Source organism: Sitophilus oryzae, unplaced genomic scaffold (genome assembly GCF_002938485.1).
Source record: "Sitophilus oryzae breed Bouriz unplaced genomic scaffold, Soryzae_2.0 scaffold_1441_pilon_pilon, whole genome shotgun sequence".
In the NCBI taxonomy this organism is placed as follows: Eukaryota; Metazoa; Arthropoda; class Insecta; order Coleoptera; family Curculionidae; genus Sitophilus; species Sitophilus oryzae.
In genome coordinates, this window is record NW_022146106.1 from 798613 (window position 1) to 816022 (window position 17410).

A 17410-nucleotide genomic window follows, 5' to 3' on the forward strand; every position below is an offset into this window, starting at 1 on the left:
ATGTTTCTCTCATTGAAATAATACTGGTTATGTGAAATTTTAAAGCGCGTACACACCGTACGCACAACATGTTTATAAACGTTTATAAGATCCATGATTCAAAGAAAACAAGGTATGATATTGCGCAGGATGGTCACTACGTCACAGGTAATATCAACACCATTGGTCGCCAATTTCAAATCATCAAACTGATGACACTAAATGCGAAAATAACTTTTCAAATATCAAACTCAATGATTTGACATAGTAACTTTTGAGGTTACGTCCTAATTCTTCCCTATTTTAGGTCTTTTTTTATTAGTGGCAGTTGAACAATGTAGATTTTTATAGCCGATCTTAATAGCCTACCATACCTGTTGGTATGGTCGGCTATTAAGATCGGCAAAAAAAAGTTTTTTTTTAATTTCACTCAAAATGAGTTAGTTGGGTCATAAATGACCTAAATACAAAATATTTTCATGGTTTCTGTCTGTCTGTCTGTCCGTCTGTAACACGATAACTTAAAAACCGATAAACCGATTTTAACCAAAAACTGAAGATTAGGAATATTTGCAACAAAATTTGTAATAACATCAAAATCAGTCAAAGTCGCAGTTTTTGAGATATTCCGTGTTTCCGTAGTCCGTTTTTGAGATAATCCGTGTGGAGAACGCCAAACTCCTATCGGACGCGACCCCAGGTGGCGGATAGGGGAAATAACCGCGGACCAAAATTGGAAAAATTCCTTTACTTTGAAACTAAAAGAACTGCCTACCAACTTTGTATTAACATATTTTAGTATGGGCGGCTATACGTGCCTCCCGGCGTCAATTTTTTTGTATGGCGTAGTTACGTCACAGGTGATATGCACAAACTGAACGAAATTGGTACCGCTATCGATCATACCTTGGTTTCTTTGTATCATGTATCAGACCGGTGTGTAGCCTAGATCATATATAAAAATCAACTCCATAACATTAAAATTAGAAAGGGTGTCTGGATCATCACGACATTCCATTTTTATACCGAGGACCTCACTTTGCGCAAGCGCATTAAGAATTGAACGTATGGACAATTCGTTTGGAAACATTTACCAATTTTATATTTTTTCATTTGAATTGGAATGTTTCACTGGCTAGCAAAATATGTTATTGTATTAGTGTCAGTCAGTAATTAAAGACACTTTTTCTCATCTTCATTGATTTAATAATCAATATAATCAGACGTAGTTTGTAATCAATATAGTACGAGAGCTAGCAACGTCGGGAAAACAAGTATTTTAAGAAAGCTGGCTCTTTAATATATCTTTTACTATGCTCTCTGGAACAGCATGCGGCCCGTCTGGCTGGCGGTAAACGTTGCGTTCCCTACTGCGCATTGAAAGAAGATTCTATATTTTTATTAGTCCTTTAAATTCTAGCTTTGAATATAAACTGAGCGAGTGTCCATAGCGCAGCATGTAGAGGTTCCGCCCATCAAGCGAGGAGTCAGAGTTCGAGACCGGGTCGGGGTAAAAACTTTTTTTTTATTTTATTTTTGTTTATATTCTGATAGTAAAGTATTAAATAATTCTGGTCATTAAAGAAAAATTTAATTAAATTACTATCAGAATATAAACGAAAATAAAATAAAAAAGTTTTTGTCCTGACCCGGTCTCGAACTCTGAATCCTCGGTTCGTAGTCGGAAACTCTACGCGCTGCGCTATGGAGGCTTGTTCGAAATTTCTTCAATACTAGAATTTAACGGACTATATAAAAAAAATGTAGGATCTTCTCCCTATGCGCAGTAGTGAGCAACGAGTATCGGCAGCCAGATAGGCCGCATGCTGTTCCAGAGAGCATATTAAAAGATATGTCAAAGCCATAGTAAAAGATATGTAATAAGCGAGCTTTCTAAAAATACTTTCTCCAAAACGTTGCTAGCTCATAATGGTCAGTGATCCTTCTGACCGAAACGTTGTTTTAATCAAAAATAAATAAAGTCAATGGAAGTTCGAAATTCTTTTAGTTTCAATACCGAATCGTTGTCTACCACATTCAATGCTATTACTATTTTGTAACATTATTAAAATAATAGTGTTTTTATTGTTTGTTTTTTTTTTAATTTTAGATTCTTACAAATATAATGACCCAGATTCGAATATGGGTTTGGTCATAAGCCCAATGGTTAATTATAAATACAATGATGGTCTTAGTATAAAACTTAAAGTCCATCCAGATTTTGAGGGTGCTGATTTTAATAAGCCAGTTACTTTTACATGTGACGGTAAGAATTATTTAAATTTTCAAATTCCCTATTAATATTTTTTGATTATTTTTTGCTAAAATAATTTTCTAGTAACATCTAGTGTTGATCACGTTACACTACAATTAGTCTGCGATCTCGAAGCGCCAACACATCAAAATTATACTCTTAAGGTTTGTGGTTTTAACGAGTATTTGGTACCTACGACGTTGTTATCCGATTACGAATACGTTCATAACTGTATCAAGTTAGACGAAGATGTAGTTCTAATTCTTATTCCTGATGTCATGAAAGATAAATCTTTTGCACGTACGGTAAGTAATAATCCTTTTGCGCATAATTAATATTTTCATACTTTTCAATACCCTGTGTTGCATCTCCGACCTGAACATAGGAAATATTCCATGTAACTTTTAAAAGGGATGAATAAGTTTTCCCTATTTTATTTTACAGTAAAACATGTGAAACTTTTTAAAGAACTCCTTAAAATTAAGGAAATTGTTCGGCTTGTTATTAAATCGAAAACTTTCAATTTAATTTTCTGACCCCAAAATTTGAGTTCGATAACCACATTACTTAAATATGATTATTAAGTTCAACTAATTCATATTATTAAAACATCTAAAATACAAATATGTATTTTTAAATTAATTGTAACTTCATCTCATCTCTCTTAAAAACTGCTACTTCTCAAAATTTTTCATTAAAAAAATAGACCATATACCATATAAAAGTAAATAATAGAAAGATCGAGCTACGGAAAATCACACAAATTTTCGGAAAAATTTTGACCACCTGCACACGCACACAAATATCAATTTTAAAAAAAACTACTATTTTAGTACATATTTTAATAAACGCAAAAATCGCACAGTATTTACAAGGCGAAGTTATAAAATAAAGCACTGATGCACACAAAAATCAAACTAATTACTAAATATTTCATTTCCCAAAGGAATTGGATAGTCGTGGCTCAACGATAACCATTTATCTCTCCAAAAAAATTCAAAAATATAGGTATAGACATTTTTGATAACCATTTAGTCGCACGACGAGGTTTTCACATATAAGCATATGTATACTAGCATTTGTATACTAAAGCTAGTATACAAATGAATGAACTATTGAATGAATGGTTACTGAATGAATCATTCATTCAGTAACCATTCTATAGTCTAATTCATTCGATAGTTCCCATCGCTAATAAAACCACTAAATAATATTTTCTGATCAAAACGTTACCTTCCTGAAACGATACGTGTATGACATTTGAATTTAGATCAAATGTAATCACCACCATAATTATTGCAATATTTTGATTAATTATTAATTTTTAGCTTCAGGATGATTATAGAGATAAAGACTTAACCTTTGAAAAAGTTGTACCAAGTGAATTAGTATCTAATATAACTTATGACAGTTTAAAAATTTTACTAGGTAATAATGAGTTTATTATTAGATCAGTTCAGAAGCAAGACGATTATATGTATTTTAGAAACTCTCGAGAGTGAAATGAACAAAATAGAAGAACAAGCAGAACAAACTGAAAGAAGTATTAATCCAACGTTTCTACCTCAATTGCAACCGCTCAAAGTGAGACAATCCGTCAAATGTATCATAAACTTAATGGGCGATTTAAGTACGATTGATATCATGCAGTCAGTGGATGAATTAGTCAATTTGTGCCAGGGTCCACATAATCCACATAATGTAAGTTTAGTTCTCAATGTACCATAAATATAACTATTTTTTAAAACCTAATATGTATTAAGTAATGCTAGAGTATAAAGATTTAACATCGAAAACAAATTTCTTGCAGTATAGGTATATAATAAAATTATATAAGTATTATTGCCACTTAACTGCTGATATAGAAATTTAATTCTACGCTGTGTTTGTCATAATGTGGATCAACCTGCTCTCACTACCGGTTTCGGAGCCCTACTCCATCATCAGGTGAGCTTGGGCAGACCCACAAAATGACAACCACAGCGCAGAGATAGTTAATTCCGACTTGTCGGAAAGTGTCGGTTAGATATTAAGTCCCGAACGGGAGATAGCGGCCTGCGTGCAATGGTAGTACTTTCGTACCACCGAGGCGCACTATCAATAGTAAAAGGATGGTAAAAGGCTTTTTTTCAGGCAAGCCAAATTATAAAATAGAAAACAAATTTCTTGCAGTATAGGTATATAATAAAATTATATAAGTATTCTTGCCACTTAACTGCTAATATAGAAATGTAATTCTTTTAGATTCGTCTAGAATTAAGTTTCTATATCAGCAGTTAAGTGGCAAGAATATTTATATAATTTTATTATATACCTATACTGCAAGAAATTTGTTTTCTATTTTATAATTTGGCTTGCCTGAAAAAAAGCCTTTTACCATCCTTTTACTATTGATAGTGCGCCTCGGTGGTACGAAAGTACTACCATTGCACGCAGGCCGCTATCTCCCGTTTGGGACTTATATCAAAGAATATTATAGTTTTAAGAACTCTCGTGTGGAAGCTTTAGTGATTTGACATACGGTGGCGCTTTTGAACATAATCGAAGCCTGAAAATGCTAATATTTTAAATTTTGAGGACTACGCGCGGCGATATTTCGTACGGTGTTGCCAAAACATATTTTATTTCTCGATATTTAAAGAAATATGTATTGATTATATATTTCCTATTCGTTAGTACGACGCATCATAAAAACGTAGCTATGAAAATAAAATTTTAGATTTTTAATTTTTTTGTATCTTCTAATAAAAATTACTTCTATTCCAATAAAAAATTAACTAGTATGATTATGTGTTATCTGTGCTAGTATTAGGAAACTGGAGTAAATACAGAGAATATTAATTCGTTCTCTAAGATGAGCACTACTAAGTAATTTTTTAAAATTCGACCCATAAGGGGTCGAATAACTAGATAAAGGGGTGTAATTATACAAAAAAAATATGTATCTACTAGGAGTATGAAACTTTTGCACAGATGTGGCGCATTTGAACATTGATAAGCGATTTTTGGAAATGTATAGCCTAAGGGTAGTGAAACTGGGGGGTGAAATTTTGTACAAAAAATGTTAGTTCTAGGAGTATGAAATTTTGTACAGAGTTTCCTTAAGTGACGAAAGTGAGTACCCAGAAGCTAATTTTTGACATTCATCCCCTAGAAATAAGGGATGAAAATTTGTACAAAAGTTTGTTACAATCAGTTTTAGAAGTATGAAATTCTGCACAGACGTTCCTTATGTAACGTAATTTAGCACTAAGTAGCACTTTTTGGAAATTCGCCCTCTAAGGGTGTGAAATGAGGGGTGAACGTTCTGAAACAATTCTGTTGAAGGATAAGGGGGTAAAACTAGGGGTGAAAATTTGTATAATATTTTATGTAAAATCCGTTCTAGGACTAGGAGTATGAAATTCTGTTCAGAGGTCCCTTAAATGATGAAAGTGAGTACCTAGAAGCGAATTTTAGGCATGCATTCCCTAAAAAATAAGGGATGAAAATTTGTACAAAAATTTGTTAAAATCGGTTTTAGAAGTATGAATTTTGCAGACGTTCCTTATGTAACGTAATTTAGCACTAAGAAGCGATTTTTGGAAATTCGCCCTCTGAGGGTGTGAAATGAGGGGTGAATGTTCTGAAACAATTCTGTTGAAGGAATATGAAAATTTGCACAGAAGTTCCTTATGTAGCGTAATTGAATAATTAGAGTGATTTTTGGAATTCATTCCTTAAGGGGTAAAACTAGGGGTGAAAATTTGTATAATTTTTTATGTAAAATCCGTTCTAGGACTAGGAGTATGAAATTCTGTTCAGAGGTCCCTTAAATGATGAAAGTGAGTACCTAGATGCGAATTTTTGGCATGCATCCCCTAAAAAATAAGGGATGAAAATTTGTACAAAAATTTGTTAAAATCGGTTTTAGAAGTATGAATTTTGCAGACGTTCCTTATGTAACGTAATTTAGCACTAAGAAGCAATTTTTGGAAATTCGCCCTCTAAGGGTGTGAAATGAGGGGTTGGACGTTCTGGAACAATAAATTCTGTTCAAGGAATATGAGAATTTGCACAGAGGTTTATTATGTAGCGTAATTGAATAATTAGAACGATTTTTGGAATTCATTTCTTAAGGGGATAAAACTAAGGGTAAAAATTTGTGTAATTTTTATGTAAAATCCGTTCTAGGACTAGGAGTATGCAATTTTGTACAGAGGTCCCATAAGTGATGAAAGTGAGTACCCAGAAGAAAATTTTGGACATGCACCCCCTAAAAAATAAGCACTCCCTATAAAACAATTAAAATAAAAAAATTTGTCTAAAAAATAAAAAAAAGTTGGGGACCACTCTTATCACTTAGGGGTATAAAAAATAGATAACCTGGGAATAGGTTGTGACCAAACCAAACCAAACCAGACCTACTGAATATACATATAAAATTTCATCAAAATCGGCCAAGCCGTTTCGGAGATGGCAACAAAAAAAAATAAAAAACAACCCCTATTAAAAATAAGGGATGATAGCAGAACGGTGAAAATTTAGGGTTGTTTGTATTTCTTAATGCCAAATAACAAAATAATAACATTTTTTTCTTTTCAAAAACTAAAAAATGAGGGTGGGCTACCCTCTCGGCTACCCTTATCAGTTAAGGGTATAAAAATAGATAACAACATATTCTTAGACGTACTGAATATACATATAAAATTTTATCAAAATCGGTTAAGCCGTTTCGGAGATGTTAACAAAAATTAAAAACAACCCTATTAAAAAATAGGGGATGAAGGTAGAACAGTGAAAATTTAGTGTTGTTTGTATTTTTTTTTTTAATGCCAAATAAAAATTAAAATATTTTTTTTTCAAAAAATAAAAAGAAATGGGGGTGGGCTACCCTTATCACTTAAGGGTATAAAAAATATATAACAACCTATTTTCAGACCTACTCAATATACATATAAAATTTCATCAAAATCGACCAAGCCGTTTCGGAGATGGCAACAAAAAAAATATAAAAAAAGCAACCCCTATTAAAAATAAGGGATGATAGCAGAACGGTGAAAATTTAGGGTTGTTTGTATTTCTTAATGCCAAATAAAAAAATAAAAACATTTTTTTTCTTTTCAAAAACTAAAAAAATGAGGGTGGGCTACCCTCTCGGCTACCCTTATCAGTTAAGGGTATAAAAATAGATAACAACCTATTCTTAGACGTACTGAATATACATATAAAATTTTATCAAAATCGGTTAAGCCGTTTCGGAGATGTTAACAAAAATTAAAAACAACCCCTATTAAAAAAATAGGGGATGAAGGTAGAACAGTGAAAATTTAGTGTTGTTTGTATTTTTTAATGCCAAATAAAAAAAAATTAAAATATTTTTTCAAAAAAAAAAAAAAGAAATGGGGTGGGCTACCCTTATCACTTAAGGGTATAAAAAAATATATAACAACCTATTTTCAGACCTACTCAATATACATATAAAATTTCATCAAAATCGACCAAGCCGTTTCGGAGATGGCAACAAAAAACATAAAAACAACCCTATTAAAAATAAGGGATGATAGCAGAACGGTGAAAATTTAGGGTTGTTTGTATTTCTTAATGCCAAATAAAAAAATAATAACATTTTTTTCTTTTCAAAAACTAAAAAATGAGGGTGGGCTACCCTCTCGGCTACCCTTATCAGTTAAGGGTATAAAAATAGATAACAACCTATTCTTAGACGTACTGAATATACATATAAAATTTTATCAAAATCGGTTAAGCCGTTTCGGAGATGTTATCAAAAAATTAAAAAAACAACCCCTATTAAAAAATAGGGGATGAAGGCAGAACGGTGAAAATTTAGGGTTGTTTGTATTTCTTAATGCCAAATAAAAAAATAAAAACATTTTTTTCTTTTCAAAAACTAAAAAAATGAGGGTGGGCTACCCTCTCGGCTACCCTTATCAGTTAAGTGTATAAAAATAGATAACAACCTATTCTTAGACGTACTGAATATACATATAAAATTTTATCAAAATCGGTTAAGCCGTTTCGGAGATGTTAACAAAAAATTAAAAAAACAAGTATGGTAGTAAAAACAAGAAGGTAGAACGGTGAAAATTTAGTGTTGTTTGTATTTTTTAATGCCAAATAAAAAAAATATTTTTTTTTTCACAAAATAAAAAAATGGGGGTGGACTACCCTTATCACTTAAGGGTATAAAAAATATATAACTACCTATTCTCAGACCTACTGAATATACATATAAAATTTCATCAAAATCGGTTAAGCCGTTCCGGAGGAGTACGGTAACCAAAACTGTAACACGGGAATTATATAGATAATATTATATGAAAACTGCGGAGTGCGGAGAGCGGAGAGCGGAAAGACTGATTATAGCAATAGATGCAATTTAAAACTATAATTTAAAACTATTCAAGAAAGTACACACAAAACAAGGCAACGCCGCGCGTCTATTCGTTCAATTCCGAGCAAAATAGCGATGGGGCCTCGCTCGCCAAAGCGAGGCCCCATCGACAGGTCAGATTTTGATGCGAGACGAGACTTCTAGGGTATTAAGATATTCTTTGCTTATATCTAACTGACACTTTCCGACAAGTCGGAATTAACTATCTCTGCGCTGTGGTTGTCATTTTGTGGGTCTGCTCAAGCTCACCTGATGATGGAGTAGGGCTCCGAAACCGGTAGTGAGAGCAGGTTGATCCACATTATGACAAACACAGCGTATAATTAAATTTCTATATCAGCAGTTAAGTGGCAAGAATACTTATATAATTTTATTAAGATTTAAAATCTTGATATTATACTAATGGTCATACATCTGTGTCGAATGTATTACTGCAAAATTCTGGATATATCGCCACTGAAACAAATATTTTATAAACAACAATTTATTGCGGCATAATAAAATAAAGTTAATAACTGATAATTTTCGAAAGACTTTTTTGTATATTTATGGTACTTGGTATATAGATGTAAAACCAAATTCTAAATAACATTTCTCTTTGAATTGGCACGTTGTCGCATGACATCTCATAGAGGTGGGAATTCTAGTTCCTTGAACTAGGTCCTTAGTTCACATTAGTTCCTCACTAACACTGACATCCCCGTTGCTTGCTCGTTTCGTTATAAGTCGGAACGATTCATAGTATGATCTGTATAATTTTTATAATTTACGAAATATAACGAGACGTGTAATTGCATAGATTAAAATCATATATAGTCTGTCCAACGACAAGATCCTTGACAGTGATAGATGTGTCTGTCATTTTAATTTCAAAGTAGTTTATTTTATTTTACAAAGAAATAAGTTGGTAGAACTGGAACGCATAGCAGGAAATTAATATATTTAAAATTTGACTGACAAGTGATTACTTCAAAATATTGTGAAAAAACTGTATAAAACTGAAAAAATGTAATCGAGTTATTTTATTTAACGAAAAAACGGTATGTGATAATATAAAACAAACAAGAACAAAACACCACATACCAAAAAAATATTATATTAAAATATATATTAAAAAGAACTATTTCTTACTTTCAAGCTTCATGAACCTTCCCACATTTATGATTATATTTAGTTTATCAATATAATTTTTGTACATATACAAATTTGTAATATTAGACAGGAATAAATAAAACAACATACATAAAACAAACTGTTTTATTAATAATAACACTTACCAAATTTTATACCTTAAAGGTTGATTAATTAACTTTAATCTTAATTTTTTTAAACCAGTACCTTTTGACATTATTTTTCTGCAATACTAAAATCCATTATTTACCTATCGTGTGATGTCGATATTTTCCAGCTACTCCAGTTTTTAGTATGTGTTTAGTATGATCCTTCTACCATATACGAGATGCACTTATCTACGACGAGATGGTATACAAACTTTATCGATGGTAACTTCATTGGTGTATAAGGCTTTCTGCCTGGGCAGCGAGTATTAACCATAAACTGTACTCTGGGTCTACAGTTATTAATTTTCACTCCATTTTTCCTCCACTTGACTTCAAAAGACACAAAACACACGTAATAATACAAATCAAAATGTATCATCTTCCAAAACGCAGGGTATTTGACAAAAGTTGACACAAAATTATAACCTATAATTTGGCAAGACTTTGACAAGCGTCAAAAATGACAAAAATCTAAAAGCGAGTTCATACGCATCGGCGTCCGTTTGTCGTTCATCGTTCCGTCAAACCAATAAAATTGAAATACGAACTGTCATTTTTTAAATAAACCAATAAAACTAGTTAAAAACAACAAGACGCGACGCATGACGGATTTATATTTAAACCCATCCATAGTTAATTTAAAAATTATTAGAAACTTTTTTTAGTAAAATAAATAGATTGGTATGGGACGTCATCTGCTTTTCTTCTGCCATCGTCTATCGAAATCTTACCTGAGAAAAAAAAACAGAGTATAGGTAAATTTTATTGCAGATAAAAACAAAAAATTAAACAAGAAACTCAAACAGATCTAAAATGAAACATTCTCATAAAATATTCAAAGAACAAACTAAAAATTAAAAACAGTATCCACGATAAATTTCTGTGGTAATTATGCCTTCCGCGGACATAGACAAAGCCGAATCCGTCGTCGTCGCTTTGTATTATATCTCGACGCTACGGACTGAATAGATTCCCGTGAACTAGACTTTTAATTAGTTCCTCTAGTTCCCCTCGGTCCGGGACCTGTAACATACGGCTGACACTCGTCACTTCCGCCTAGCATCGGGCTACGATCGCGCTGGCCGATCCGTTCGTGAACTAGTCTTTTATCTAGTTCCTCTCGGTCCTTTCAGTCCGGGACCGATAACATACAGCTGGTACCTCCCACTCCCGCCTAGCATCGAGCTACGATCACGCTGGCCGCTACGTCACCGTCGCGTCGCATCTCCTCTTCTGTGATTATACTATCTCGGTCCTCGGAATAGGTCCTGAGGAACTAGTCTTTTAAGAAACCTGGAACTAGATCCTTTCGTTCCGGGGTTGGAATAGTTCATTAGAACTAGTTCGTTCACGAACTACACACCTCTAAAATGTCATAATATTGTTTGTTGCTGGGCATTCCAAAATAATTCTGCTTAAACCTTTACATTCAATAACGTGAGGCGATTTTTTTGTCGCTTTCTTTATAATAATTATTTTGTGTATTTTTATTTCTGTTTCAGTAGCAGATATACCAAACTTTTGCGTAAATACAAATATATTGTAACAAAATACTATTTTTAGATTCGTGAAAGCTTTTCTGATGCAGTTAGGACGGGCTGCAATAAAGTTCGGTTTGCTATTCAGAGTCTGATTGAAATGTATTGTAGAACATTCGCAGTTAATTTTGAGGTTAAGTCATCTATAGCTTCAGAACGTAAGATATGATTCTTAATTTTTCTCCAATTCATATACCGATATATTCTTTAATTTTAGCAGCAAGGATGGTAGGTGATATCGCAGACTCTTTAATAGTAAGAATATGCGCAATATACAGGCCAAGTGCAAAATGGGAACATGAAACTTATTTCATATCAGGTCAAATATATCATGGAACAAGAAAAATAGGCAGACCTATGTTTACACAAGCGTATTATAAGCAAGATCGGGATCAGTTATGGCCCGCAAGAATAGTATTTGAAAATTGGTAAGTAGGTTTGTACAGGGTGTTGTTAAAAGTTCACAACAAATAGGAAATTTTTTATTATCGACTTATTGGAAAAAGGTTTATAATCAAATTGTGGGCATCATGCCAAATAACAAAAAAAAAGCATTTTGAATTTTGACATATGCGATAAATACCTTTATAGGCTTTTACATATATAAAGAAAATATTAAGAAATTAATTTAAAATTTAAAGAAAATAAAAAAATAATAAATTAATTAAAAATAGAATTATTTTTACTTTCAAGCTTCAAGAAACTTCCTGCATTTATTATTATATTTACCAATGTAACTTATGTACAAATATATATTTTTTTTAATAAAGTAGGAATAAATAAAACAAAATCTTTTATTAATAGTAATACTTGCTGAATTTTATACCTTAAAAGTTGATTAACTAACTTTAACTTTATTTTTTTTAACCAGTGCCTTTTAACTAGTGATGACGATACCCGAAATTATTCCTACCCGGATACCCGAAACTATTACCCGGGTATCACCCGTTACTCGAAAATGACCCGTCACCCGAAAATGGCCCGATACCCGAGAATGACCCGATACCCGAGAATGACTCCGATACCCGAAAATTACCCGTTTAAAAAATATTATAACTATTAAAATAGGGTCGTAATCGTTTAATAAAATACAAAAGTACAAACTACATACTATTACACAAACTACATAAAAAAATAATATGTCGTTACTCGTTAATACTGTTTTTGTTTTTTAGTGTTGTAGTTAATACTCAACCAAACATTATTCTAAACATAACAACATAATAATATTATATTATTTTTATATACCTAAAAGTTAGGTAACATAACAATCATAATAACGACTAACACAACAGGATTTTTAGAAACAGAAACCAAAAAGTGTAAAAAGTAAAAAGGACTAAGAATAATAAGGAATAAACAAGACATACGTATCGTGTTCAGTGCTGCAGAAAATACTTGATTCTGTTGGCGTTTACAAATAGCAAGGTACTGTTTGTGGACGGTTTCAGTCTATTGCGAGATTTTGTTATGTGTCGTCCTGCAGCCGAAAAATGTCTTTCACTAGCAACTGAGGTGGCTGGTATACATAAATAATATTTTGCCACTTTGGCTAAATTTGGGTAGGCGTTTTCGTGTTTTTTCCACCAAACACATACATTTTCTGTTCTTCCAATTGCCTCTGTCTCAAGAAACGATTGAAATTCAGTGATCTTAGTATTACTGTATTCGTTCAAAAGATCGTCATCTCCGAATAATGGACTATCTGAATTTTTGCATTCATCACTTTCACTGCCACTGCTATTTGGAACCTTGTGTCCTTGAATTGAGTCTGTCTCCATTACTACAGTTGCATCCCTGACTTGCACTTCAAACACGTCTTTTTCTATTTCATTGTAAACCTGCTTCCTTTCATGTGGTTCAAAGATTAACAACTTTTTAAACCTCGGGTCAACAGCCATTGCTTTTACATAAACAGAGCTTTTCACATCGAGTTTATCAACAAAGCGGGTGTTTATATTTTTAACTAGTTCTTCTTTTAGAAATTTTACTCCATGTAATTCGTCATCGTCTTTACTTGGCTGGAGTTTGCTTTTTAATTTATGTAACACATAAAGTACCTCAGTAATTGTGCAATACTTTTCTCCACAGAAAACTTTGTTGGCAATTTTCAACAAATTTAGGATAGGTAAGATGTCGCCAATTAACTTCCACTGTTCATCCTTCAGTTCTAAATGTTTTGCGTCAGTTCTTTTTGTTACCTTTGAGTCACTCAAAACAGCACACACACACCATCGCAAAGTATTCAATCGATCTAGCATACTGAAAGCTGAATCCCACCTGGTCTTGCAGTACTGTATTAATTTCAGTCCATGCTTATATGTTTTCGAAGAGGGTGTTTGCGGTTGAGATGTTCCTTCTTCACCTGATTCGATTTGTTGAATTTCTTCGTGGTCATCTTCATCAACTAGAAAAATCAATTTAGGTAAATATGGATGGGTGGATGGATATTTTTTTGTAAAACCTACCAATTGTGTTTTTTGTTGTGCTTTCAAGCATTGTTTCCTGTCGTTTCAATAGCTCATTTGTTGCCAAAACACTGTGATTGAATGTCCCACTAATCTGCTAGCTGCATGTATACACTTGGCAACAGGATTTGTAGAATCTGCAGTATTCAATCCGGTAGCTGCGTTAACACACAGTTGGAGGGTATGTGCAGCGCAGGGTACATCTACCCACTGGTCATTTATCAAGGAGGCAACATGACGAATATTAGAATCGTTATCGTGAACAATAGCCACAATTTTTTCGTAAATATGCCAGTTTAAAATGCAACTTTTAATTTCAGATGCCAAATAGTCACCGGTGTGCCTCTCCTCCAAGAAAATTGTATCTAAAACTGGGGTTCTAATTGCCCATTGAGTAGTTAAGTACGATGCAGTTAGCGCTAAATATGATGCATTGCTGTTCAATGTCCAAGCATCAGTGGTTAATGAAACATGTGTAGCTTCTTTCAGTTCGGCTATGACCATATCTTTAATTTCCTTTTCATCGCGTTTCAAATTTTGGACTATAGTTTCGTAACAAGGCACCCTATAATCTGGCTCTAGATAATTCATAAGTTTCTTAAAAGATGCACTCCCCGTAAAGTGTAGGGGTAACGCATTTTCAGATACTACATTAGTAATTAAATTGGTTATCTTGACTTGGCGAGATTGGGGAAATATGGTTCTCCTTTTAAAACAGTCTGTTATGCGAGCTTGGGAATGGGAACTCGTAGATGCAGCTTCAATATCTTTATTTTGTGTTTGTTTTTGTTCTTTACCTGTGTTGCCACTTTCACGCTTATGAACACCTATTAAATGTTTGTTCATTGAACGACCATACACAATTTTAGCATCACACAAATTACAAATCACGTGAGACTTCTTTGGAGAGAAGTGGAAACTTTCCCACACTGCCGAGCGCTTACGTTTTTCGGACATTTTGCAACTTGCAAATCATACGCTGCCGATATCGTTCCAAATTTAACGGCCTATCGACTAGTATCGATCACACCACATAATATCCAGCCAGCAGACAAACTACGACTACGGAACTACAAACGAAACAAAACGTATAGCATGGCGGCAGACGACAGGGCACGAAAAAATCCGATGCCAATCGATGATAGCAAATATCGGGTTTTCTAATTTTCGGGTAACGGGTATTATTTCGGGTAGGATCGGGTAACATTCGGGTATCGGGTACTAAGCAAAGTTACCCGGAACCGGAATCATTTCGGGTAACCCGGGTACCCGGGTACCCGTTGTTATCACTACTTTTAACATTATCTTTCTGCAGTACTAAAATTTATTATTTGCCTATCGTGTGATGTCGTTATTTTACAGCTACTCCTGTTTTTAGTACACTATGCGAGATGGTATACAAACCTTATTGGTGTATAAAACTCTGTCTGGGTACCGAATATTAATTATAAACTGTGCTTTGGGCCTACAGTTCATTTTCCCTCGATTTTTTCTCCACTTAACTTCAAAAGACACAAAACACACGTGATAACACTAACCAGAATGCAAAAGCAATTCACAAATATTTATAATCTTCTAAAAGGCAGGTTATTTGACATAATTGAACACAAATTTGTAACCTATAAGTTGGCAAGACCGTAACAAGCCTTGTAATACGCTTCAGCGCCCATGCATCGTTCATTGTTGCGTCACTCTAATAATATTGATATATGATCTGTCATTTTTGAAATAAACAATAACACTGGTTAAAAACAGGGACGCCGGGACGCCGGCAGATTTATATATGTAAACCCATCTATAGTTAACTTAAAAAAATATTAGTAACTTTTTTAGCGAAATAAATACGTAATATCTGCTTTTTGCTGTCATTTTCTGTCGAAATCATACCTAAAAAAAACAGAGTATAGCAAACTTTTTGGCACACCTTGTATGAATTTGTAATATAATCTAAAAATGTATTGTTTGTATGTTTTATCACTTTTAATTATTCAATTGAATTGGTTTTACATAAATTGTATTCTTTAATATAGGTTAGATTTTGAAGACATACCAATAAACACTTTAGCGAGGGAGTCCAGATTAGTATTACAGATTTTTGGAAGAACTCAAGAGAACCCAGAAAATGACGATTCTAAAAACTCAAACGGGCCAATTTTCAAAGAAGAGGAAATCGGTTGGGCTGCCGTTCAGTTCTTTGATTATGAAGGGTGAGTATAAAATATATATGTTTTTAATCATTGTCTTTTTAATCATGTCATGTTTTTTATATTACAACAATGTAAATTATTATACAGGATGATTCACGATCATGGCACGTTAGACGTTTATAGAGAACTGGTGATATGGCGATAGGATATTTTTGTCTATCTCCATCTGTCTAAATTATTTTCAGCATTACAGTGTTTGGTTTGGTTTGGATCATTTAAAAAGTAGTAGCAACTTCGTTATTTAAAATTTTACGCACCGGTTTTGCTAGTGGGGACATAACTTAGGCTATAACGAAAGTTTTTGAAGAGATATTGAAACAAGATTCATTTAGAAAAGATATTTATAAAAAATTTAAGTACTAGTTGATTAAAAAAAGAGTATACTATTAATACTGCAAATTATATTTTATCCTCTCTTAGTATATTGTTGCGAGCCGGTGTGGACTCGACCTAACCTCACAATATGGCCCGCCCTCGGATGACCTTAACATCGCATAGACACCGCAATGATTCATTCGTTCGAGAAGAATCGAGACCCACTAGAATGGACTCGTACATACGAGAACATTCGAAAACCTTCTCTATGCGCCTAACGATCTTTGGACTATTCTAGATTTCTTTTACCTGTCGGTATAAAAGCCGGCGGCAGTGGCCTAGAGAGGGCAGTTATAAATATACCAGTGCAGTTGACGCGCGAAAATTCAAAATAAATTCTTAGTTATAAATCGTTTGTAAATAGTTCTATAAGTCTTTTATCGTTATTGTTTTTGTTAATTAGTGTTAAATAAATAGTGTTTAAATAAATTGTGACTTTCTATCCACACGGAACCGACGAAAAACGTAACAATTGGTGTCAGGTGTGGCGTGTGTGATAGACTAGAAAAATAAAAAGACTAACAATGGCTCCGAAGAAATTGTTGAAAGACTTGAAAGTGTCCGAACTGAAATCCATATTGGAAGAGAGAGAGTGCGAGACAGATGGAAAGAAAAGCATTTTGCAAACCAGACTGAGAGACGTTTTGAGGGAGGAAGGCGAGGATCCGGACACATTTTGCTTTGAGTTCGAAGGTGACCTTGACTCGTGCCTACAAAAATTAGAAGCTAAAATTACAGAAAATTCCCGGGAATTGCAAGACAATTTAAACGACAATTTGAATAGTAAAATAATTGACTTGGAAGTTAATTTAGAAGATAAAATCAGTGATAAAATCACAGAGAATTCTCAAAAATTAGAAGACAGTTTGAAAGATAAAATTATGGAAAATTCCCAGGATTTAATTAATATTTTAG

At 33.3% G+C, this 17410-nt stretch overlaps 1 protein-coding gene across 3 annotated transcripts in view; it reads left to right on the top strand.

The window, feature by feature from the left end:
• The window catches only part of LOC115876959 (phosphatidylinositol 4-phosphate 3-kinase C2 domain-containing subunit alpha), a 103584-nt gene that overhangs the window by 35379 nt on the left and 50795 nt on the right, over positions 1 to 17410 (top strand). For 2 of the 3 annotated variants that reach the window (XM_030893004.1, XM_030893007.1), the window contains exons 8-14: positions 2090 to 2245; positions 2318 to 2538; positions 3562 to 3661; positions 3720 to 3934; positions 11471 to 11603; positions 11663 to 11873; positions 15944 to 16120. In XM_030893004.1, the coding sequence (XP_030748864.1) occupies positions 2090 to 2245; positions 2318 to 2538; positions 3562 to 3661; positions 3720 to 3934; positions 11471 to 11603; positions 11663 to 11873; positions 15944 to 16120 (1213 nt within the window). The remainder of the gene's footprint in view (positions 1 to 2089; positions 2246 to 2317; positions 2539 to 3561; positions 3662 to 3719; positions 3935 to 11470; positions 11604 to 11662; positions 11874 to 15943; positions 16121 to 17410) is intronic. The other variant, XM_030893005.1, reaches the window with a different exon arrangement.